This window comes from Chiloscyllium plagiosum, chromosome 2, assembly GCF_004010195.1.
Source record: "Chiloscyllium plagiosum isolate BGI_BamShark_2017 chromosome 2, ASM401019v2, whole genome shotgun sequence".
NCBI classification, from domain to species: Eukaryota; Metazoa; Chordata; class Chondrichthyes; order Orectolobiformes; family Hemiscylliidae; genus Chiloscyllium; species Chiloscyllium plagiosum.
Window position 1 is genome coordinate 113,026,405 of NC_057711.1, and position 25,741 is coordinate 113,052,145.

The window sequence follows — 25,741 nt, forward strand, 5'->3', positions numbered from 1 at the left end:
ATTACGGAAGAATGGTTTGTTTATTCTTTTCATTGTCATCTGTGTCAGTGAGATGACAAAAAACAAAACCTACAAGCTCAGAGAATGAGAATTTCTAATGCTTTTGGTGCGAGGTTTTTGAGCTATTCAGTTTGGTTATTTTCAAACAGTTGGTGGCCTCTGTATGTCCTGTTGCTTCAAGCTACTTTTCTCTTAATTGTTTCAGGTCCCGGTGGAACAGAAGAGACTGTGCCTTTTGGGAAACTTGCCTAAAAGCAGACCGCACAACTTTAAACTGAAGGAGTTATTGAGCAGTGACTATCAAACCAGAAGGCAAGTATTGCACAAAGAAAACAACAATAACTTGGAACGTTAGCACTTTTAATCCCCACACCAGCAACTCTATAATCCAAGAGGTATTCGTCATTATGATCGGATCCTGGATGAGACATCTCAATTTGTCGCAGTTCCAGGCAGGATACCAGTAAAACCCCCTAAGGTGTTTCACAGGAGAATGATCAAACAAACTTTGACCCCAAGCCCTATCAGGTGATATTTAGACCAAAAACATGCTCCTTGAAACTTACCACTTTGAGCATCTTTATCGGAGGAGGGAATGATCTGGGGAGGGAATTCCAGAGCTTAGGGCTTTGGTAACTGAAAATACAGCTGGCAATGATGGAGCAATGAAAACACTAATGCTGGCTTCTAAATCTGGAAAGGGTGAAGGGCACTGAGCCTCAGAAAAAGTAACAATTGAGCTGGTCAGGGTCGAGGCAATACACCAATCATGTTACAAATTTGGATAATGGAGTATTGCAACATTGTGATTTTCTTTTGGGGTGGTGTAGCCAGGAAAGCTATTAGTAGCTGGCTCAGCAGTAATCCTATCCTTGCCATGGCTTGTACAATAGATGTTGTTTCTTGTTGCAAAGTCAGGCCTCTGGGAATTGAACTACACACTGCCTTTTTATCTGTTGGTACAATAATGTAATCTGTGTTAGTAACAATAATATCACCTCTGACCTCAACTGGATATCTGACTTTTCCAAACGTTTCTCTCCTTCAATCACTTTCTCTTCGAATATCTGATGGGCAAGGCGTGATGTATGTCAATGAACAGCTTTCGTTTTCATAGAACAGAAGTTATGATCAAGTTGAGGCAATTCAACCAGTCTAACTAAGTACAGTAAGAATGCTATCTTGACTTAACATAACTCTCTTGCATTTTTTGCCTAGACTGTCTGTTTTGCAGATTTCTTTGCTTGATAAACCTTATCTCAGTGCCTGTGTGTTTTATATCTCAATGTTAGTAGTCAGAAAGGGAAGGCCCGCCAGATGTCTAGCTGAGCCCCACACCAGTAACTCTACAATACAGTGGTGGGTGGCATTCATTGTTATGATCAATCCCGGATGAGAGAGCCCAATTTGTTGCAGTTCCTAGCAGGATACCGCAGAATCACTAGGTTCCCAAATGAGGAGGAATGAACTGACTCTCCTTAGTTATTCACTTGCCCTCTCGCTTGGTCGCCTGCAAGGTTAAGTTAATAGTGTCCCTTCCCTTGTAAATTTCTTTCTCCCAGACTGAGTTACATTTTGTTGGAACAGGAACTAATTCTTGACTTAACAAAAAGGTAAGTTTATTAGTTCCTAAACAAGTGAAGCAGTAATAATAGAACACAAGTAAACACAGATTAAGAATAAGAATGAGTATAAAAAAGTTTGTTTAAAAAAGAAATGGATCCGTTTGAGTTGTTTGTGATGTGTAGGTGGAAGAATGTTTGGTCGTTACTGGTAGTGTTGATTTTAATAGTTGAATGGTCGACTTTAAAATTCTTAGCTTTACAGGCTTTTTAAAATTCTTTTGTCCTGGTTCCTTTCAGCACAGGCTAGCTGGCAGTACGGACTGAAAGACTGACTCTTGCCCTCCTTTCCCTGTAGTGCAAGGGTGTTTAATGGTTAGACTTAGAATTAGTTTTATTTTTGCAAGGTTTGTGTGTTAGTTTTATTGTCACACGTACTCAAATGAGTACAATGAAAAGTGTACAAGTCACTGCTTATGGTGCCAACTTAGGCACAAAGGTCCCTAGGTACAGGTTTTTCATTTAGAGTTCTTAGAAAAATGAGAAGTAAAAAAAAAAATGTCCAGCATTACAGATTTTAGGAATGCATTATAATGTGGAGAATAAAAACAGTTCAGAACAACGGATTGGGACCGAGGCTCCAGTCTGCACCAGACCTTGACTTCAGACCACGCTGGGCTTCACAAGACCACGGGATTGCTGTGGTATCATGTTGGAGCTGGAAGTCCGTGCCGAGGCCAAGAGGCTGCCTTGTACTGCCTGAAGACCACTGTGCTAGGCCACTTGGAGATTGCCAGGCCGAGTGGACTTCACACTGAGCGAAGAGGCTGCTATGCTGGGCCTCTGAGGCTGGGAGGTCAGAGGCCGGGGAGAGAGAAGTGGGACACAAAAAAAACAGCAATGCACAGAATGGACGAGCTCCAGCTGAAGCGTCCTACTCTGCTGCCATCTTGGAAGTAATTATTATCAAAGTTGTGACCTTCTTAGAATACTAGTCCACATGCAAGGACATCAGGCCACTAAACATAGACTGGTAGGGTTTAAGCTCATTTTTAAACCTATCTTTCTTGGATAGGCTGAAAAGGATAAAATAAAAACCTATCTGCATGAAATGTCTGCCTGCTGAGTGGGGGTTGGGTAGTCAGTCATCTTCATCTTTTCCTTTTTAGTCATTTTGTTTGAAGTTGCCCTGACTGTCCATGTGGCTTTCCAGAATTTCTCTCCAGATAGCCATTGAATTCACATCTGCAGCCATCTTGGCTGTATCAGACCTCAGTTAAAAACACATGTTGGGGAATTAAAGTTCAGTGTGTCTGTAGGTAACCTGGGGCTATGATCCATGTCGTAACATAAATTTTATTGAGACAGGCAGATGAATTGTTTTCTCTTTATAGACTGTAAATAATTAATATCAAAGCTCACCTGTTAGCATCTCTGACTGTTGTTTTAAGCATTTGCACAAATACCTAGGGTGTCCTCAGGGTTCTTATGTCATACCATGATATGTGAGGAGAGTGGATTATCTCCTCTCTTTCCAACCTCAGCTGGCTGCAACAAAAGTTTCATATTCTTTTTAGTGTGCTGTTATTCCACACACTGATTACAATGTGGTGAACTAGCTCACTGGAAACAATAAGGAGTCAACTACAGCTTGCCCATTGCCTCCCCTGTTCCTCTTTATCATCTGCAAGGCACAGATCAGGATGGAATACTGTCCACTTGACTGAATGTATGTGGTTCCAACAACACTTGAAGTTCAACAAGGTTCAGGACCAAAGCACCCTTTTAACTGGCAGCCCACCCATTACATCCACCTCCCCCTCTGCACAGACGCAGCAATGTGTACCACCTACAAGATGCTTTGCAGTAACTCTGCAAGGACCCTTGTTTGTCATCTACCACCGAGAAGAACAGTGGAGCAGTAATATTGGAGCACTACCACATGTAGTGACCTCCTCCAGACCACATTCACAAGTCCTGACTTGGAACTAGATCACCATTTCTTTCATTGTCATTGGGTCAAAATTCTGGGACTCCTTCCTAACCTGCACTGTAGGTGTCCTTTACAGCCCCCAGAACTGCAGCAGTTTGAGCACACCATCACCTGCTCAAGGGCAATTAGGGATGTGCAACATTGCCTAGCTGACAATGCTCCTATCCAATGTACAAGTAAAAGAAACCAATAAATATTCTCTCCCATTCTCTTCACACTCTCGCACTTCTTATATGCTTTTCTCTTTTCTCTCTTGCGCTCTCATGCACTTTTCACTCTCATGCACTTTTCACTCTCTCATATCTTTGCAAGCAACTATTTTTTTAAAAAATGGATAGTGTCCACTACAAAAAGAAAGATAAAACAATGTACATTTCAGAACCTGGTATGATTTAACATGAGACCATGGTTAGTTAGAGATTGTTCTGGGACACGGCAGCTATGAACATTGCATACATTTTTGAGTTCTTGGTGCTTTAATATTTCTCCTGCTTGCTTTAACTATCTGAATGAGAGAATCTTCTCCAATTCTTGTCACAGATGTCCTGAATTCTGCCACGATTGAAATCCAGCTCATTTGCTTATTCCAATGTATGGGTTTATTGTCTCCAAAATGTGAACTTCTCATTAAAGTCTAAATCCACCCAGAAGTGCAGATTTCTTCGCTCCTGACAGATTTCAGTATCTTTTGATCACACTGTTGCTTTTAGTTCAGAGTGGTTCTTGTCTATTGTTCCCTAAAATTTGGCTTAACTTGTGGGCAGGTGATTATTGAACATTTTTAAGTCTTTTGCCTTTCCTTTATGAAATCTTTCCATTCTTGAGAGTCCTAGGTATTAAAACCAAACGATGAAATTGGAAATTTCAATAGTCACATTCCCTCACTATCATGTTAAAAAGCACACAATACCAGGTTATTGCCAAGAGGTTTATTTGGAATCACTAGCTTTCGGAGCACTGCTCCTTCATCAGGTGGTTCATCAACCACCTGATGAAGGACCAGCTTGTGCTTCCAAATAAACCTGTTGGACAATAACCTGGTGTTCTGTGATTTTTTTTTTTTTAACCTTGTACACCCCAGTCGAACACTGGCACCTCCAAATCATATCACGACAATAGATACTTCAAGGTGGAAGGAAGCATTGAAAGACTACTTAGCAATTCCAAAAGGATTTGGAGATTCATAAATAGTGGCAATGAGTGAAAGCAGGAAGGTTACGCTGAATTTTTATTCAGCTTTGATTAGGCCACAGTTGGAGTATTGGATTCAGCTCTGGTCACCCACACCTTAAGAAAGATGTGCTGTACCTCCATGTCCAGCATGGATCAAGAGTTCAGGGTTTTAGTCACCAGGTTAGGTTGGAAAAGCTGGGGTAGCTCTCCGTGGAGTAAAGGAGATTTTGGGGACATACAAGATTAGTCTTAATCTTGACAGGTTTAGATAAGGTAGAGAAAGTAAAATTGTTCCCATCACCTTATGGGTACAAGGACTAGGGGATTTGACTTGAAGCTTTTACAGACGTGCTTCAGGGACAATGTAAGGAAAAGCCTTTGTACACAGCAAATAGTATTGAGTTGGAACTCATTTCCTTCAAAGGCAGGAGAGATGGTCAATGGACAGCTGAGGGCAAGAGACCTATGGGGCTATGGAGTTGGAGTAGGGGAATGGAACTGACTGGGTTGCTGAACAAAGAACTGGTATGCACTTAATGGGTAGAATAGCCACATTCTCTGTTCAGACTCTATGTATTAAAATGAAAAATTTTTGTTTCCAAACTTTTAGCATGAAGAAAATAATCCAGCGATGTACCAACTTTGGGTTAATTAAACTGATGTTGTTGCTGAGGTATTGCTGGGATGAATGTACCTACTGTCACATCTAATAATTTGCTTCAAAATTTCTCCAAGTGAAAGAAAGGTTTAACTATGAGGCCTTTTCAACCTTGAGATCTCAATCTCACAATTACATGCTGTGCTTCAAACATTTTTTCCTAGTTCCAAACTATGCTTTGTGGCTCAAACGGCTGTGATCTACTGAGAAGTGGCAGTAGATTATTTTTGGGTTTTTAATTAGATGAAGCCCTCAATTATCTTTACGTCAGTACTTCCTTGAACTGATATAATGTAGTTCCATGTCAAAAGGGGTTTGACACATTCTGGAGGAGTGAACCCATTGAACATTCTGTGCTGTTTTAAAGTAATCTCCAAGAGTAGTTGTCTTTGTCTTGCCATGAAGATAATTCTTTGAAATTCCAGCAGCCATCATAGTATTAAAAGGACACGGTAATTTTAAACCGTTGACTTGTCAATATTTTAAAAGCCATGTAGTCATTATGGTACAGGAGGAGGCCATTGGCTCGTTGAGTCCATAGGACAATCCTGTCAGTCCCATTTCCAAGCTCTATCATTAGTCCTGCAGGGTCCTTTCCCTTGAGAGCCCATCTCATTCTCTTTTGAACTCCATGATCATTTCTGCATTCAGCACCTTCCTAGGAAAATGTTCCGGATCATTTTTCCGAATTGTCTTTTTTTAAAAAAGCTTCTACCATGCACTAGTTGCCCCTTCTCCCAACCCCAGCCCCATAATTCTTACTGAAAAGCTTACTTGTTTTTGTCCTCTTGACCTTGTTACATCAGCAATTAAGAATAGCTTTTCTTTGCCTCCATCATCTAAACCTATATCCAACCCCAGCTTCCTCAACCTAGTTTTATGACTAACCAAATCGAGCTTAAAGAACCGCTGTCATTTTCTGCTTAGGTACTTGACAGCTCCCTACCACCCTGTTCCTTTCTTCCTTTCCCCATGGTCTAGTCCAACTATTTTTCCGCATTGCCTGCCATATATTTGCCTTTCAAATATGTATTCAACTTCCTTTTGAAAGATGCTCTTGACACTGAGTTACAGGTGATATTCTAGATGGGTAACAGGCAACTTTTAATGAACATCTTGAGAGGATGGAGGTGTGGAGGGACGTTGAGTGAGAAAATTTCAGAGTTAGGGCCTTTTCTAGTTAAGGATGAGACCGCCGTTAACCACTTACCAAGTTTCAATTTATTTTCATAGTGAAACATACACCAGTGTTTCTTTACACTTTAAAAAAAAAACCCTGCTAAATTGAAGCCAGTTGAAATAAATTAAAAGTACCAGCCCCTTAAAGAGGCATCCTAACAAATATCAAAATTTTAAGGCAGATGAATTTAATATGTCAGAGATAATGTGGTGCTCGTTGGTGCTATAAAGCCTGAAGCCTGCTAGTGGGCATTCCATATTCCATCTCCAAGGAAACCCAGGCACAGCTGTAACTGGAAGAAAAGTAGTCACTTGGATAGAGTGACCTCCTCCACAACCTTTTCCTGGACCAGCTTGTCCAGGCACACGCGTAGACATTTGATGTTTGTTTGTGTGTGTGTAACAATGTTCTCCATCTGCGTTTAGTTAAGCATATTCACATACAATTAATACCCTTGGTGGAGTGGTGCAAGTTGGGATGGGATGCACAAGACACTAGAATTGGTGGAGCTTGTGAACTCTGTTAGTTGGAAGGAAGAGATTTGAGGGGGAAGAGAGAGACAAGTACCAAGGTTTTACTTCTAGCAGTGTATTGTGGTCACTGCTTTGGTTTGTGTAGCAGTATTAGTATTCTTGTAATAGCAAACCATGTAGCAAACAATGTCAAGTGACCTGACCACTGCATTAGACATAATAATTTATTTTAATAATTACAAGGTGATGCGTATGGAAATAATGCACTATAGGTGTAAATAAATTGTGCTTGACATCCACCCTGCCATTTATAAAATCAACGTGGTCAGGTCCAACACTGAAATGATGCTGTGTGACTCCGTGGCAGGGAGTATATAGAACATAGAACATAGAAGAATACAGCGCAGTACAGGCCCTTCGGCCCTCGATGTTGCGCCGATCCAAGCCCACCTAACCTACACTAGCCCACTATCCTCCATATGCCTATCCAATGCCCACTTAAATGCCCATAATGAGGGAGAGTCCACCACTGCTACTGGCAGGGCATTCCATGAACTCACGACTCGCTGAGTAAAGAACCTACCCCTAACATCTGTCCTATACCTACCTCCCCTTAATTTAAAGCTATGCCCCCAATGCAAAGAAGAGTGTTGCTCTTCTTTGCATTGGAGGCAGTTCAGGTCTGCGCACCAGAGTAACATTTCCAATTTTGGATTGCTGTGAAGTAACTTCAGCTTCATGTCAACAGTAAATTTGCCAGCCGACTAATGCTCTGTGAATGCGATGAATCAAGTAAAACATCTGGCTGTGATAGACTCCTGAAACATTGCTGTATTGAATGGTATGTTGTTCTGATTTTGTAGAAATAGAAAAAAAGAAATTTAGGAATTACATGGAAATACATATACAAGGAAATATATATAAAGCATTGATTTTATAGATAAATATCCAGATTCAGGAAAATGATCTTCTACAGTGAAGCTGCAACTTTTAATGCTGCAATGCTGAATCTTTTATATGCGCTTTCCTCACCATTTAGTTTATAAAGCTTATGTACAGTGACTTACCTATAACGTTTTGAAAGAACTGCAAAATCAGCTTTTATTTAATATCCTGTGGCAAATGCTGCTCTGATCTGACTTCAGTGTTGTGGGGGCATTCTAAAGTGGTGGACTTTGTTTAAATTCAAATAAATTTTAAAGATAACAAGGTTTTCCCGTAATGTCACAGTTCACAATAGGGCTGCTTTGAAATGTTCAAAACTCAACTTGCAAATTCAGGATCTGAAAATCTCAAAATGGAAACTCTACACCTTGCTCATCAGTTTCGTGCTGCTCCTGTTGGCTTTCATGACTGGCATCTTGCCTTTAACTTCCCTGTTACCTCCAATAGCTTGTATTTTATTTGCGGTTTAAACACACTATGGCAAGTTAAGTCTTCTAACTGTATAATTACCTTTTAAGAATTTAACAGGTAATATTATTATAATTCCATCTCAATATATGTTAATTATTTCAATGAGGGAGCTAAATGTAATAGCTCACAGGTTTGCAGATGACTCGAAGCTGGGTGGGAGGGTGAACTGTGAGGAGAACATGGAAAAATGTCAGTGTGCTTTGCACAAATTGAGTGAGCGGGCAAATAAGGTAAAATGTGCATAAATATGACATTATCCACTTTGGTAGGACCCCCACCCCCCAATCCCTGCTGGAAGACAGATTGTTATCTGAACAGAGGGAGGTGCAATGAGACCTGGGGAGTCCTTGGACACCAGTTACTGAAAGTTAGCATGTAGGTGCAGCAGGCGGTGAAGAAGGCAAATGGTACATAGGCTATTACAGTGAAAGCATTTGAGTACAGGAGCAGGGGCGTCTTGTTGCAATTCTACAGGGCCTTGGTGATACCGCACCTGGAGTATTATGGGCAGTTTTGGTTTCCTCATGTTTCTGCGAGTGTGTTCTGGCTATGGAGGGCGTATACTTGAAGGTTTACCAGACTGATTCCTGGAATGACAGGAATAAACGGATGAGTGGAGATTGGCTCGATTACGATTATGGTCGCTGGAGTTCAGAAGAATCAGAGTGGTCTCGGAGAACCTTTATAAAATTCTAATGGAGATAGACAGTTGACTCCATTACTCTGTGTGTGGTCCCAATGCACAGCTTTGCCCAGCTCCCAATGTCAAAGATTTTGACCTTGTGGTTTAGGGGATAAAGTCAAAACTGATGGCATATCCCCCAAAATCCTCTACATTGGTGAAGTGTACTCCTTTAATTCCCCTGGCTAGACGGTGAGCAGCTTAGCTGAGACCTGTTGACTTTTAGTTAGTCTTGGTCCCTCGATGCAGACTTGTGTGATAACGCTGAAAGGAAAATAAATTAAATATGGCAAAGATTCTTTTCAAAATTACATTTGAAATCTCAGCTTGATGACCAAGACTGCAGTGTTCAATGCGATTCAAATCATAGGCTCTGTCTTGCATTTAACTGATTTTTCTTGTCATTTTTGCTTTAGGCTGCCAGCATGGATCAATACTGCTACTACAATGAAACCATTGCCTTTTTTTACAACAACAGTAAAAAACCCCTAGCTCAAGAATGGAATGCAATCAGCAAGCTTGTCATGGGCCTGGGCATCACTGTGTGCATCTTTATAATGCTTGCTAACCTGCTGGTTATGATAGCCATTTACGTGAACCGCCGCTTCCATTTTCCCATATATTATTTGATGGCGAATCTAGCAGCTGCGGACTTCTTTGCTGGCCTGGCCTATTTTTACCTCATGTTCAACACGGGACCTAATACCCGCAGGTTGACTGTTAGCACGTGGCTTCTCCGCCAGGGCCTGATAGACACCAGCCTCACTGCGTCGGTGGCTAACTTGCTGGCCATTGCCATTGAGAGGCACATCACGGTGTTTCGAATGCAGCTCCACACCAGGATGAGTAACCGGCGCGTGGTGGTGGTGATTGTTGTGATATGGACCATGGCCATCATCATGGGGGCTATCCCTAGCGTGGGTTGGAATTGCATCTGCGACATCAACAGGTGCTCCACCATGGCACCGCTCTACAGCAGCTCCTACTTGGTGTTTTGGGCTATTTTCAATCTGGTCACCTTCGTTGTCATGGTGATCCTGTATGCCCACATCTTTGTCTATGTGCGACAGAGGACTATGAGAATGTCTCGTCACAGTTCAGGACCCCGCAGAAATCGTGATACCATGATGAGCCTGTTGAAGACAGTTGCTATAGTGCTTGGTAAGTGGCTTGTTTTTCCTATTTAAGTACTTCTGAACATTTATATTATGCCGTTTCCTCTTCATCCTTTGTGTCTTCAAGTTTTAAGGTCTTTTTGCAAACATGAAAATTGAAGCTTGTTCTGGGGATCCACTTCTGCTTAAAAAAAGAAGAATTTCCTTCTGAATGTTGTTGAGATGCTTGTTATGGGGCTGTGTAATATTGTGCAAATGGACATTGGCTCATCCTTCAGCAACCCACAGTTAAAGTGATTTCCAGTTCTAATTGATTGTCAGTGTGTGCAGAACTTTTGTCTGCTGTCTTTCAACTTGCTCAGCATGAATGTTTCATTGCAATCTTGAGGAATGTGCCTTTCGTCTTTGACATTTTATTTTGCAGTCAGCTATCTTTTTCATTGTGTGTAAAGGCACTAAACCAGTGTCATGGAGACATGTTGCTTGGATGGTACCAGAGCTGAGAGGGTGTTATTAAAGGGGAAGCCTGGCTGGGGTCCTTTTTTTCTCCATTTGAAGCTAGGGCAGAGAGATGACTTGATAGAGACATTTAAAATTGAAAAGGTTTGATTGGGTAGATGTGGAGAACATGTGGAAATTCAGCAAAACCTCTTTACCTGAAGGCTAGTGAGAAAGTAGAACTCGCTGCTAGGAGTAATTGAGGCAAATTGTGACAAGATGTAGAGTGGGAAGATACTTGTGGTGTCTCAAGACCAGTTGGGCTGAATTACCTACTTCTGCACTGTGAATGCTATGTAATTTGGTGACCAGCAGAAAATGGTTTCTTTGTGGATTTTGAGTCTATCTTGCTGTCAGTATTTGAAATTTAATGTAAACAACCAAGAACAAATTCAGATATTCAGTCATTGTCTGGTTGTGGTCCAAAACTGATTAAAAGAATTGCTGTTTCCTTTAAGTTATCAGTTTGACAGATGCCTGGTACTGTGAGGCAGTGTCATGGATCAACATTTCTGAGCCTGCACAACAACAGCGTCTGTCAGCATTTTCAAACACAACTCTTTGTTAATATGCTGAAAGAAACATCTTTCATTTCGAAGAATTGTTAGTTGGTTCAGGATGGTGACACACTGGGATATCTGCTGTTGTACTCCATTCTGCTGTAAATCAGTTAACATTTGGGCAGATGGTAATTTTCAGACTGTTAACACTGGAAAAGATACAAAGTTTATTTCGCAACATTCTTTGCAGCAGTTCTGTTTGTCTTACTTGAGCTTTCAGTGATGTGTGTTTTGCGACCAGGATATTTATTTTACCTGCTGTGGCAATGTTCATGTTAGTCCTTGTAAAATCAGAAAGTAGGATGTGGATAGTGTGGTATTGAAAGATTCAACAGACATTTATTACAGCGCTCTCTTGCAACATTCATAAAATACCAATGTATGAGCTAAAATTATGCCACTCGGTGACTGAGAGTATGCTTTCATCAACCTGTCATGGTTCAAGTGACCCAAGGTAAGATGGAGTCTGAGATCCTCATACCCTCGGGTTGCATACTGTGATACTGATGGAGAGGCTATACCATATTGGTAATGTTGCTGGATTCGTGATCCATTAACTAGTGGACTAGTTAATGTTCTGGGGGCACTGGGTTCAAATTTGTGATGCAGATGGAATTTAAATTCAGCTAATTAATCTGTAATTGTAAACTAGCCTCAGTTTTGTGGTCCCCATTAATAACTATCATTGATTGTTGTAAAAGCCTATCTGGTTCACTAAAGTCCTTTAGGGAAGGAAATCCACCATCCTTACCTAAGTCTTGCCTACATGTGACTCCAGACCCACAACAGTGCGATTGGTTCTTAACTGCCTTCTGAAATGGCCTGAGAAGCCCCACAATTCAAGGACGAATAACAATGCTGGGCTTACTCATGCTGCCTTTATCCCTTGAAAGCATAAAGAAATATGTCTTTTAAAAGTATATTGACTTTGAGATCCAACACAACATCCAGTTTTACTTATGGCAGATACTGATTTAGTGAATGGCTTGGAGATGCTAACGCACAGTTACGTATTTCTTATCATACCTTGTAATTTCCAGAGCAGCAATGGCATACATTTCTGAGGAAATTCAAATGTTGATTAACTTCTGGTGATATTTTCTGCACCCTTTGAATTTTGTTTATTTTAAAGGCATCAGAAGCTGTTGCATTGAAAAGGGAAAAGCTTCCAGGATTGTAGTTTCCAAAACAACTTGTGTTTGACATATGTGACCAATGTTCTTAATAACCATAAGTGTTTAATTTCCATGGCGAATGGGAAGGTAGGGTTTCCTTGGGGTCCTGATAGCTTGTGCTGATTTAATTGTTTTATACATTTTTAAAAAATAATCTGCCATATGTGCATAATTTCTCAGGAAATTTCTGTGTAAATCTTTGGCAGCAGGATCAGTGCAAAATGTGTGGTGAGGAAGTGGCAGGTCCATTGATTTCTTGGCCACTTGTGATGCATATTGCCAGCAATTGATTCATATCATCTTGCCCTTAATCCGTGTAATAATGCCTTTCCTGATGTGATTGTGGTACACGTTTCTTAGAGTCTCCTGAGCTGGCAGTACTGAACTGTACAACTGTTTCCAATTCCTTCAGTACTTGGGGCCCATTGTGGTGCTTAGCAAGTGTAGTTTTTGCACTCACAGCTCTGAGGTTAGTTTCTGTTTTTAATGTTAGTTAATGAAATTCCAATGCTGAGGGTGTCAGCAATAGAAGTAAAGGGTGAGTTGTAATGATTCCTCAGGTGGTCTTTGTTTTCAGATTTCAGCTTTGCAGTTCTATTACTGCAATACCTGTACCAAAATAAATCTATTGTTTTAAAAAAAAGTCATATGCATCCCTTCTTCTGATTTGATAGTACGTATTCCCACTAGATGCCAAATCATCTTTTTAAGATGTATTTCTCTGCCTGATTTTGTGGATATAGGAACAGCTAGATACTTGTCTATTTCCCCCATTGCCTTTTAAGAAGGCAGTGTTGAGCTGCCTTCATAATGGGTCTCTTCAAAATGCAGTTACAAGTGAATTGCTCAAGATTAATCCATTGCTGTGCATCTGAAATTAATATTTAGACCAGGCTGGATAAAAGTGACTGATCTCCTCTAAAAGATGTTACCTAACCTGATGGGACACCCCAGAGTAGTTTCATGCTCACTGTTTATGATGCCAGCTTTTGATTCCTTAACTAGTTTAAAGTCTTCTCCCCGCTGTCTTGGTGGGATTTTAACTTGTCTCCTGATTTGGATGGTATGGTGGCTCAGTGGTTAGCACTACTGTCTTTCAGCGCTAGGGGCCCAGATTTGATTCCAACCTCTTGCGACTGTCTGGAGTTTGCACGTTCTCCCCACATTTATGTGAATTTCCTCCCACAGCCCAAGGATGTGCAGATTGGGTAGTTTAGCATGCAAATTGCTCATAGTCTGGATTAGTGGTGCTGGAAGAGCACAGCAGTTCAGGCAGCATCCAAGGAGCAGTGAAATCGACGTTTCGTGCAAAAGCCCTTTTACCAAATTGCTCATAGTGTCTAGGGATGTGCAGGCTAGGTACTGATGGGAAATGGCAGGGTTACGGGGCAGGATGGGGGGTGTGGGTCTGAGTGGGATGCTCTTTAGAGGGTCACTGAGAATTCTATACTGAATCAATAACATGAACGTGCTTTTTGTACATGTCTTGGCAGGGGATAGACCATAGGTTGTCACAACTGAACAGATTGTGTTCTTGTCCAAGGTTGATTTAACATATTTCAAGCTGGCCATTCACTAATGACCTGGGAGAAAAAGCACTGATGGAACACCTACGTTAGGATTCCTCCACCAACTGTGTTCAGAGGAGCTACTGTTTGGCTGAAAGTGATCTACAAAGACACCTTTTCCATTACAAACTATCAAACAAAAGTTGACATCGAGTGAGGTTGGTCAATATTAGAGTGGGTGACCAAAAACCTACTCAAAATCAGGAAAAGGCAAGGCTTAGGAAGCAAAAGCGACTGTGTGACCACGGTAATTTATCCCTCTTCATCCTTCTGTACATGGCTGCACTCTTTTGACACTGTTGACCACATACCACATGTCCAGCATCTCTCCTCCATTGTTCAGCTGGCCCAGGTTGTATTTATCAGGTGCCATTCTTGTCCATCTGCTCAGAAATTACCTGCGGGGTCTTCTCTTCCTAGTCCCATGCCATCAGCTTTAACGACTTTGCTATCTTTGGCTCCAATGCATCTCACATTAACATGCTGCAACCTTAGTTCCTACATGTACGTTGAAGGTATCTAGCTCTCAGCACCACTTCTCTTGACCTCTCACTGCCCATCTCCTGATCGCCTCCACCATGACGTAATTACTTCTGGATTGACTATACCAGTGTTCTCCTGTCTAGTCTCCTATTTTCACCCTAATGTAAACTGGAGCTCACCCAATATTTTGCTTCCCATTTCCTAACACTCCTCAAATCTCAAATCAGCCGCATGCTCGTAGCTCAAGATTTTTGGAATGCTTCAGTTGGAAAACTCTCATCTTTTCCAATCCCTCCATCACCCTGCCACCTCTTTTCTGTAACCTCCTCCAGCCTCTCATTTCTTCTCAAATTCTGGCCTCTTGGGCATCCTCTATTTTAACTCACTCTCCTTGACTTAACCTAACATAAGGAATTCCCTACTTCGATCTCTTTGCCTCTGTCCTCCTCCTTTTAATGTCCCAAAACATACTATTGCGACTGAGCTTTTGGTCACCTGGCCTCACATTGTCATGTGACTTGTTACATTTAATTTGCTTTGAAGTGGCTTGGGGCATTCTAGGATGCGAAAGAATGGCTAGATGCTATGGTATTGTTGGGCACTCCTGGATTTGTAATAAGTGGCTCTGGTCTAACCATTTCCTCAAAGTGGTTCAATCGTCCTGACTTTCAGCTTTTTGAATTAATTTTTCAGGAGTGGAACAAGTTTGAATTGAAATTAGGTTTGCGTGTGCATTCTAGGTCTGCCACTTTGCCCCTGCATTGATCTGCAATCGATATTTTATTTCTGGATAGGAAATGGCAGGCATTTCTGGGTGAAATGGGTGGCAGGAAGGTGGAAAGTGCTTGTTTTGATTTGTTTACATCTCAGTTTCCTCAGGACTTGGTGAGAAATCTGAAATCTGAAAAGAAGAAAAATGTATTAATTTCTCGCTACTTCACTTGTTTTCTAGTAGGATAAAGATAAAAATAGGGAAGGTCTTGCATCTACGAAGAGAGATTTGATTATGAGGGTGTGTCGCCTCAGGTTTTCACTTTAGACAGTCTGATCACCCTCGAACCTATATAAAGGTGTGTTAGTTCTTGTGCGATGTATAAGCTAAGTAAAAACTGGGAATTTTGAATTCTCCTGGTCCACGTGAATCGGCCAGTCACTGGATTAACTGAGAAGCCGACACTTAAAGGAAAACTTGGACATCAGCTCAACTCACCCTCAACTGTGCTGCACCCATCTGCTGAGAAACCTGGCCAAATGGTTTACCCTGTATTTTAGCCAGTAGTATGTATAGTGGTGCTGGAGGAGAATAGACAGATTTAAAAAAAAAATCTTTTTGTGATTTGTAACCTAAAAACAATATCACAATTTTAGTATCACCATTTGAATCTGCCAAGTATACAATGCATTCATATCCTGTGGGGCATTGGCAATATGTTTCAGGCAATCTGAATGAGCTCTTTTTCTTTGTTTGTAACATAACTTTGTAGTTTGTTTATTTTTAACTTGCTAATTATCACTTAGCAGCAGCTGTTTGCTTAAAAAAATTGCCCAAGTCATTCTGCATTTTGTTTTCTCCTGACAAAACCCCTCATTCTCCTTGCTCAGTTTACTAAACTGAGCATCTCTCATCTTATTCATTACTAAGTATTTTTGAAATGGCTATTTATGGACATCACTAATAATACAATGGTGAAGATTGAACAAAATACGCTTGCTTCAAATCAGGGTAGAACCCACAAGTTACCATGAACCTAAACCGGAAAATGAGACATCCTTCCTGTTCTCTGATGATTGATTAGACCCTCTTTCAGGACAGAATGTTGATTATTTCTGATGGAAGGTTGTTTAAGAACCACAAGTTACAGTGTCGTAGAATGACACAGTTGCAGAACATAAGAACATGAGAACTAGGAGCAGGAGTAGGCCATCTGGCCAGAAAGAGCTCATTGTGCCAGACTCAGCTGTTCAAAAGGGCAATCCAATTTTTTTTTTCCATTCTTCTGCTATTTTCTCCACAGCTCTGCAACATTTCCTCCTAAAATTTTTCTTTTGACTTTTATTATGGGATTTGCTTCCACACCACCCCTTCAGGCAGTTCATTCTGCATCACCAGACTTTGCTATGTAAAAGTGCTTTTCAAAACATCAATGTATGTCCACTGGTTAGTGATCTTTTTGCCATTGGAAGCAGGTTCTCCCTTTTATTATTTAATGAAAACTTTTTTTCCCCCCCCCTTTTTCAGTGCTGCTAACTTCCATTCTTTTCTCCTCTTCAATAGCCCTTAAATGCACCTTTGCTATTTATCTCACCATCTCCGTGGGCTAGCGAGATTCAGTCTTTCCTGGGCAGTGCAGTGGCTCAGTAGATAGCACTACTGCTTCACAGTGCCAGGGACCTTAGTTTGATTCCACCCTTGGGCGGCTGTCTGTCTGTATCTGCGTGGATTTCCTCTGCGTACTCCGGTTTTCTCCCACAGTCCAAAGATGTGCAGGTGGATTGGCCACGGGAAATGCAGGGTTACCAGGACTGGGTGGGATGCTCATCAGATGGTCGATGTGGACTCGACGGGCTAAATGGTTTCCTTCCACACTGTAGGGATTCTATGATTTTTCTCCTTTTGGGTAAATAGATTCCTTTTCAAATTCCTTATTAGATTTATGCATAAAATCTTGTGTTTATGGCCTTTACTCTTGGATTCCTTAGAAGTAAAAACTGCTGAGAAAACTTTTTCTTAAAAAGATACCTTTCAACTACTTTTCCTAATTGCTACTGATGGGACAGCTGGAGATGGTAAGTTTCCATTGTATTTGAGCATACTGCAGGTTCTGTGAAGGCAAGTAGGTGAAGGGAAGAGAAAGTCAAGCTTCTGTTTTCCAAGTTGTCTTTCCTGTTTTCTAGTGAACGTTCTTGGCGGAAACACAGGTGGAGGAAGGGGTGATGCAAAATGGTTTGGAGGTGGCCATCAATGGGTACAGATTGCAAAGAGCTTTGGCAAGAAAGCGATTGGGGAAAGACTTGAGGTGGTGTTAAATTGTTTGGCTGGTCCGTAAAGCATGTTGGCGTCGATTGCTAATAATTCATAGAATGTGGACATTGGCATGGGCCCAAGATACTGAGCTGCCATGTCACAGTTAGCACAGTGTTACCTTTTCTTCCTAGCCTGGATTTTGAACAGTGTGGAACTGTTGTGAAACATTAAATGAGACTTTTTGACTTTGCTTTTTTTCATAGGGCTTTGCCAGGTATTACTAGTTCTGTTCACAGTTAAACCGCTTGTTCATTGATTTGGTTTACAGGCCAAAAAAACAAGGTCACAAATTCATGAATCAGTGGGGTCGTATGAACAGAGCTGAGCATGAATGATCTTAAACATGTTGAATGCCATACTGAAAAATTACCAAGCTGGACTGATTACCTGAGAATTGTGTCATATTTTGAATGTTACAGCATAGATTTTGTTTATTTAAATATGGAATGATGTATTTTAAATTTGATAGCAGCTTTCATTCTGCCAGCTTTGTTAGCCAAGAGGCTATTTGAAATCGAATACATAATTTTAAGAACTGTATAAAAATGGTCCTCTTTATCATTTCATTTGGGAACCTTGGTTCAGGTAAAAGAAAGCAGGAAGGATTGTCTTTACATCACTGATTGTGGACAGGACCTGGACGTGTTTCGTCCAGTTTAACTAAGCTAGTTTCTACTCACCTTTGCCCCATATTCATGATTTAACCCTGAGATCTCCTCCCAACCCCTTTCACAGTCGGTCATCTATCTTACTCCAAAATAATCAACCAACTTCCCTTTGCCAAAGATGCCACCCACGCTACCATCCGGGGGATGTGGGTGGGCAATGGGAGAAAAGAGCAAGTTAGCATTGACCGATATTTAGTGAGACCAGTGTTGTCCGTACTCTGGCTGCAAGAGCAGGTCCAAGTGCAAACTAGTGACCTCTGTCAACTGGGAGAACAAGGGCAGTCCAGCACCACACTCTTGGACTCTGATCTCCAGCATCTGCAGTCCTCACTTTCTCCTGCATGAAAAAAACCCACCAACTGCAAGTTCTCCAAACCACACCCCATCATGATGTGGGCCAAATTTGCTATTCCTTCATATTGCTAGGTAAAATTGTTGGAACTTGCTCTAGCACTATGTTAGTGTTGCCCTGCAGGTGAACTGAAAGGGTTCAGGAAGGTGGCTCATCACCAGCTTCCAGAGAGCTGTTAGGGATGTGCAGCAGATGTTGATGGAGGAAAGAAAAACAAGGAAGTGCTGCCATTATAGCTTACTCTGGCTCTGTGTACCTCGCTCCTATGTCTGACAGATCGTGATGCTTATCCATCAGGCTGTCTGTCTGGTGGGGAACTTGATGGAAAAATTTTGCATGTCATTTTGGCTGTTTGTTTTTTGAAAAAAGATACCTTTTCATGCTGCTACTTGTTTCATTTGTTAATTCATTCTTGGAATATTTCTGAAACTTTCTGAGTAATATAGTTCAGTGCCATAGTCTTCGTTCAAACCAAGAGAAGGCTTGGTGCTAGATGCTCCCAAGCCCATCATCAATTGCCTTCCTCAAAATGGAGAAGGATAATTTCTTGGACTTTGCAGTTTATTTAAGGAATTCTGAGACTTGTAGTTTAATTGAAGACTTTTATTTGTCTTGAACATGCTTTTTGTCATATTATATATTTTATTTATGCCTCTGCCTTACCTTCACATTTCAATGGATTAGGATACTTTTTAGATGCAAATTATTTAGCTGTTCTGACAGGCAACTGAAAGGCGTATCATCCTTTATATTTAATAATTGTCACTCAGTGCATTCTAGCTTCCACCCTCTCAAAATCTGACTTGCTCCCACTAACCCCTTATGTTTCTACTCCTCTATTTGAGACAAAGCATTTATTTCTTGTGACCTGGCCTTTAGAAATCTCCACCCTCATCTTGTCTCTTTGCTCTCTCCTTCCGTTCAAACCTTCCCAATCACTTATAGCAAAACCTTTTGAGAGGGTGAAGCATGGGGACATGGATGTGTGGATTTATGCAATGTTTGGGTGACAGTCAGGATTCGATAGTCCACCTGCCTGCGCTTACCCCATTTCCCTCCAAACCTTTCCTATTCATGTACTTATCTAAATGTCTTTTAAACGTTGTAACTGTGCCCACATTCACTGCTTTCTCTGGCAGCTCATTCCACATAAAGTCCACACTCTGTTTTTTAAAATAAAGTTGCCCCTCCTGTCTTTTATTTTTAAATCTATCTTCTCTCACTTTAAAAATATGCCCCCATGTCTTCAAAGCCCCCATCCTAGGGAAAAGACCCATGTCATTCATCTATGCCTATCAAGATTTTATAAATCTCTATAAAGTCACCCCTCAACCTCCTACACTCCATGGAAAAAAGTCCTTTCCCATTTAATATATGCATTAAATTTTAAGATTCAGTGGAAAGCTCCCTTCTCTCTGTTTCCTTTTGTGCTTGGCACTTTTCTCCTGTTGTAACTCTGAGACTGTTTTATCTCCGACTGATCCACAAATGTATGTCTCAGCTCTAATCTAACTGATTTTGCAATTCTAAAATGGAATTTGAGATTAGGTTGCAGCCAGAAGGTTGTCCATGTCTATCTGTTTACAACATTGATGGCTACTATATTCTTGGCATTGAGTATTTTATTCGGTCTTCCTGTCTTCACTTGTCCTGTGTAAGCAAACTGAGATATATTGTATTTAAAAATGAAGGTCTGTATTGTATCTTCAGTTAACAAGCGTCCCTCCGTTTCTTAGTAATCTGAACTGTGAATTTTGATCTGAGGCTAGATTAAATCTTTTCACAATGTTCTGATCCTTCAAAAAACCAAGAACATTTAATAAGGTGAATATCCCAGTCAACAATGGAGAAAATAAAGGACAAGATTTCACAACCTGAGACTACTAATAGACAAGTTATACATAGACTAAACAATACTTAATGGCCAACTAATACACCAAATTTAAAGAAGAGTTAGTTTGCCTTATCTAACTAATGTAATCAAGATACAATTTACTTGTTTAATATTGCACTGCTGGTAGGTTTGTAGCATTATAGGAACAACCCTCTGTAACCAACAGCTTTCCAGCAGCCTTCTGTTTCCCCACTGCAATTGATTAAAGCTGCCAATCCCCTTTTGAAATTGTCCACTCAGCCTGTGTTTACCAAGGTCCTGTTTTCACCAGCAAACCCCACCGTAGTGACTCTTTGCTCTTTAAATCTGCAAAAGGCCAGTCAGTTATGCTCCATCCTTTCAAACATGAAACCAAACTACACAAGCATGCCACTTGGTTCATTTGATACTCAACAGTCCTCTCTGCTTCTCCACATTGGTAGCTGCTTTCTCTCTCCACACTGCAGTGTCCTGCTGTCTTTCGAAAAGCAGTTCTCCTTTTTTAAGTTCCTGTTTAAAGGTGTAAAAATTGTCACTTGATATTTCAGTTGGTTTCTGCCTGAGTTACTCTCCATGGCAATCAGATCAGATAGGTCTGCCTCCAAGTGAGTTGTTTATTATGACCACATCATCCACTTTTATGGAATGCTGTTTGACTTTGTGTTAAAAGAGAGTTTTAAAACACAGCCATCTTTAAAATCCTGACTCATTAAAATAAATACTCTATCTAAACATAGCACCACACATTTGTTAGAAGGGTATTCAAAACATTTCACTTTCATTTTATGGACAGTTGGCAAAATCTTTATTGGAGATTTGCAGAAGATTGGGCCAAGTCTGTACAAATATAATTGCGATTATATATTTTTGATCATTAATCCAAGTACCTTGTAATGTTAGAACAATATAATGCTTCAGAAATGTGAATTGCAAACATTGCCAATGACGGTAACGGAAACTTGGCCATGTCCAAATTTTTCATGACATTGTGTAGCTTTACAAAACTATTTACAGTTCTTGGCATGAACATTAATTCTTTGCATGTCTTTTAAAGAGGGAGTTATAAGATGGAATTAGATTGGAAAGGTTTTTGTTCCATTAAATGTTCTTCCTTCAGCTTTCCTACTGTATACTCCCTACATGCACCACCCGCCCCCAGTCTTTTCCAAAGAACCTGATTTAAGGTTAATGAGTACAGATAGGATCTTACCCAAGGAGCTATTACTGATGTGCGAGCTTGTACTCGAGTACTGGTGAAATGATCAGTCTCCTGATGTACGTTAGTGATACCACATTCTGTCTCCCTCCACTAAACAGGGAGTGCTGAAAAATAAAATTCCTTCCCCACATATCCCATAAAAGTCTGATTACTGTAGCAGGATGAGTTACCTCATAATATCTTTTTGAGGAGGCAGAATTTTATTTTTGTGATGTGGCGGAGACTGTAGCTTGTATTATGAAGGTGGTCACCTCAAGGCTTGATGGATTTTGCTCCAAATTGGCAAAATAATGGAGTGTTGAGGGAAAGAAGGCTATTCAACCATTAGGCTGGAGCGAGTTAATTAAAGCAGTTCTGCAATTAATTGCCACCTTTCCACAATCCCACAATTCCTTGCTCTTTGCTCTTACATTGCAAATGTTGCCTTTCAGCCATTTATCTAATTTCCCTTCGGAAAGCTACCCTTTGAGTCTTTGAAGGCAGCACATTCCAGCAGAGCTCAAATAGTTTCAAATAGTTCCTATTGCTCTCCAATTTTACTTATTGGCCTGTTCTGGTCACAAATCAACTATATTTAATGAATAAAAAAGGCATTTGTCTTTTACAGTTACAGATGACCTTGTTCAGCTGGAAACATGAAATAGTTTGTCCTGATCAGCCCTTTTCTTGAATATCAGCAAGACCTGACAACACTTTCGTTAGGCCAAGTCTCTGTTATCCAGCTAGCAAGATGTGGTGAAGATTAAAATGCATATTCTGTCCTTGTTTGTGCAGTGGTGCCATCTTTTATCTGTGAAGTCTGCGCAACAAAATTCCTGAAGCTGAGAGGAAGTTGAATAATTGTAGTTTCATATTGTTGAGCGATCATGGGTTGCGAGGAGGAGAGGGCATGTGCTGTCTTGTGCTCACATTTTAGCATTGATTTACAGCCGGTGTTGCAGAGTTGATCTCTAATTGAACGGACACATGGAGTAATTGTGCTGCATGAAACATCACGGAGCTGCCGAGTGTGTCTGGGCCAATCCTTGATATGCATTGGGATCAATTATTAACAACGGAACAGTTGTTTTACAGATGAGCAAATTGGCTTGAGTGGACCATTCAGCCCCTCAAGCCTGCTCAGCTATTCAATAAGGTCTTAGCTGATTGGATTGTGGTGTCAATTCCACATTTCTGCCTTATCTTCCTGTGGTGGGGGGTGGGGTGGAGGGGTCAGATTAATTTTATGGAGCATTCAAATGCAGTTAAATTGACATTTGGAGTGGCAATCTCTGCACCCCACCTCAATCTTTGATTTCCTCTTGATGGGTTGAAATGTGGAGATAAATGTGGTACTTTGGACCTCATACAAACCAGTGACAGGTTTGCATTTGCATGTTGTAAGTACACATTAGCATGGCAATCTTTTCTTTTAGCTTGAAGGTAGGACACTTTTTAAAGTCACTGGCATGTGTGAATCACATTGACCTGGTTCAATCTTGTTTAAAGGGCAAATAGGTCTTTTGGGGCGGGGATGTGTGGTGGTGTTGGTGGGGAGGGGAAGGGAAACAACAGAATAGCAGCTTATATGGAGGCTTTGGACTGAGAAAGGTGTGTCAATGACATAGGAGGAGGTTACTTGTATCTAAATCCATGGTCTATTTGCCTTAGGGAGTGTTTGATGTAAAGGAAATTTTACGCTGTATCTAACCCCATGCTGTATGCTGGGGGTGTGGAGGAGTCCAGTTGGTGTGGTGTCCTAGGTGCAGTGGGAGTGAGTGGTGGATACAATCAGTGTTTTGGGGGACATATGCTTTTCAAATGCTGGTCTGTTGGTGCCGGCTGACAAAGTCCTTACTCAATGTACTGGAGGACAGTGTCTGTAACAGTGCATAACAGGGAGTGCCAGTTCAGTTATGTCCCACAGCATATTGAGTAGAATGCTGGACACTAACATAAACATACAGAGAGTGAAAGCAACAACACAATAAAATAACTATCTCTAATTCTCCTGTAAATATCAGAGTGCCGCACCTAAGGCATACCATTACATTTAACTTTCTTACTAAGCCAGTCTCAACAAATAACAATGATGAGCACATCAATAAAATGAAACCAAGGTAATGTGTATTATTTACAAGTGCAATTTATTATTAAAAAAACCTTGTGGCACCCCTGTGCTTTCAAGTCTACTATTAATGCCATGAAGCTGATTGGGAACTTTTGGCCTTGATGCAGAGCCTTCCAGTTTGTGCGGGTGGGGTCAGGGGCTGGAGGGGGTCTCTAACAGCCCACTGTAGATATGCAGCATTGTCAGCTAAAGGTGTGTTTTATTGGAAAGCATCCCACTGCCACCGAATCGCACTTCTCCCATGCATACCTTGGATTGACATTGTGCAGAAATAGGAGAAGGCATGAGAGCAGAAATGATGCGTATCACAGCATTGATAAACCTCTTCTCAATAGATACGTGAATAGGAAAGGCCTACAGGGATATATATATAAGCCAAGTGCAGGCAGGTGGGACTAGTTTAGTTTAAAATTGTGTTCAGCATGGACTGGTTGGACTGTTTGTTTCTGTGCTGTATGACTTGGCTCCACTTCAGGTCGACTCTTGTATTGATCTTCTACATTTTTTTCACCTTTTTGTATTGAAGACTTTTGCAAGCATGTACCAATTCCCATTGTTTTTGATTAGTCTTGCTATTTAGGTGCACTTAAAGCATCATTTCCCCTCATTATTTGGGGCGGTGGATGTATTTAACGCACCTGTGGGATCTGCCTTTCATGTTTTAATAGTATGGCAACACTGTGCCTGAAACAGTTTGAAAGTTAAATAACTAAATAGATTTTTTTTAAAACAAAAAGTGAACAGGCAAATGAATGAGTATAATTTGAAAATAATGTGTCTCTATGCAAGATCTGGGATGTAGAGGAACAACAGCATATTATAATCCCAGCTGATGTGAGGTAAGACTGGACAAGTTGGTTTCAGAATGAAATCTGGCTTGATATACACTTCTGCAGTTTGTTTAGCATGATTGTCCGTCACTGAACATATTTGCATAAGGTTGTCAAAGTTCTTTTAACACGAGAACACTGGAACGTTACATAAAATAAATGATCAATTAGAAAGATCTAAATATAAATAGCAAAAAGAAAAGTCAACCCTTTTTCCATTAACATCCTCCAAGGCCACTGAATCTTCAGAAAAATATCACCCTTATCTTAATTCTTTGATTTCTAACTTAACTGCAATCTTAAATGGAAGCATTTGACTGAAGTTCTAATTTAAATGCAAATATTTCATTTTGGTAATTTTCTATACATTCACAAGATGTGTTTTCCTGTCTTTCCTTGAGATACACAGATATTGGCTAGTTCACTGTCTTCTCCTAATTGAGCTTTTAAGAAAAACCTTGTTTACTTAAAGTGCTAAAACAGTTGTAAGACTCCTTTGCAGCTCTGCAATGAATCACTGTCCTGTCAGTCGCCCATGCAGCGAGCTTTTTCATAGATTTAGATAGTTGAAGAACAGACAGTGAAGTCCCATTCTTCAAATGGTTTATTGGGATCCTCCACAATCAATTGAACAAGTAAATCCTACTTTGGTGTAATCACATTCATCTGAATGATGGCATCTCAGATACTCCAGGAATCCCTTGGAGCAATGAGCTGTCACACTCTGCACTAAACAATATACCATATTATCCATCACTTAGATATTTGTCTACCATTATCTAACAGTATAATTTCAAAGGCATTTCATCCATTATTTGCCTGATTTATGTTTTTGCCAAGTGTCTTGGAAGGTGCTATACAAATGCAAGTTATGTTTCAATTAAAATTCTTCCCGGTTAACTAAGCAGAGGAGAAGAAACGTAATAGAAAAAAAAATTCAGATGGAAGTATTTTTAAATTCCACCAGCTGGCATTGTGGGATTTGAATCCAAGTTTCTCCAAGCTTTAGCCAAGATTTACAACTCCAATGATATTCCCATTATATTATTGTGTCTTCAGGGGAATGAACCAAAATTGTAGTTAGAGTGTACAGGAGGATGAGAGTAGTGAAGTCAGAACTAAGATTTC

The 25,741-nt window shown here is 40.6% G+C and overlaps 1 protein-coding gene across 3 annotated transcripts in view; it reads left to right on the forward strand.

The window, feature by feature from the left end:
* Positions 1–25,741, forward strand: part of lpar1 (lysophosphatidic acid receptor 1) — a 102,224-nt gene that overhangs the window by 33,681 nt on the left and 42,802 nt on the right. For all 3 annotated transcript variants that reach the window (XM_043716165.1, XM_043716147.1, XM_043716156.1), the window contains exons 2-3: positions 206–312; positions 9,554–10,298. In XM_043716165.1, the coding sequence (XP_043572100.1) occupies positions 9,563–10,298 (736 nt within the window). In that variant the 5' untranslated portion in view covers positions 206–312; positions 9,554–9,562. The remainder of the gene's footprint in view (positions 1–205; positions 313–9,553; positions 10,299–25,741) is intronic.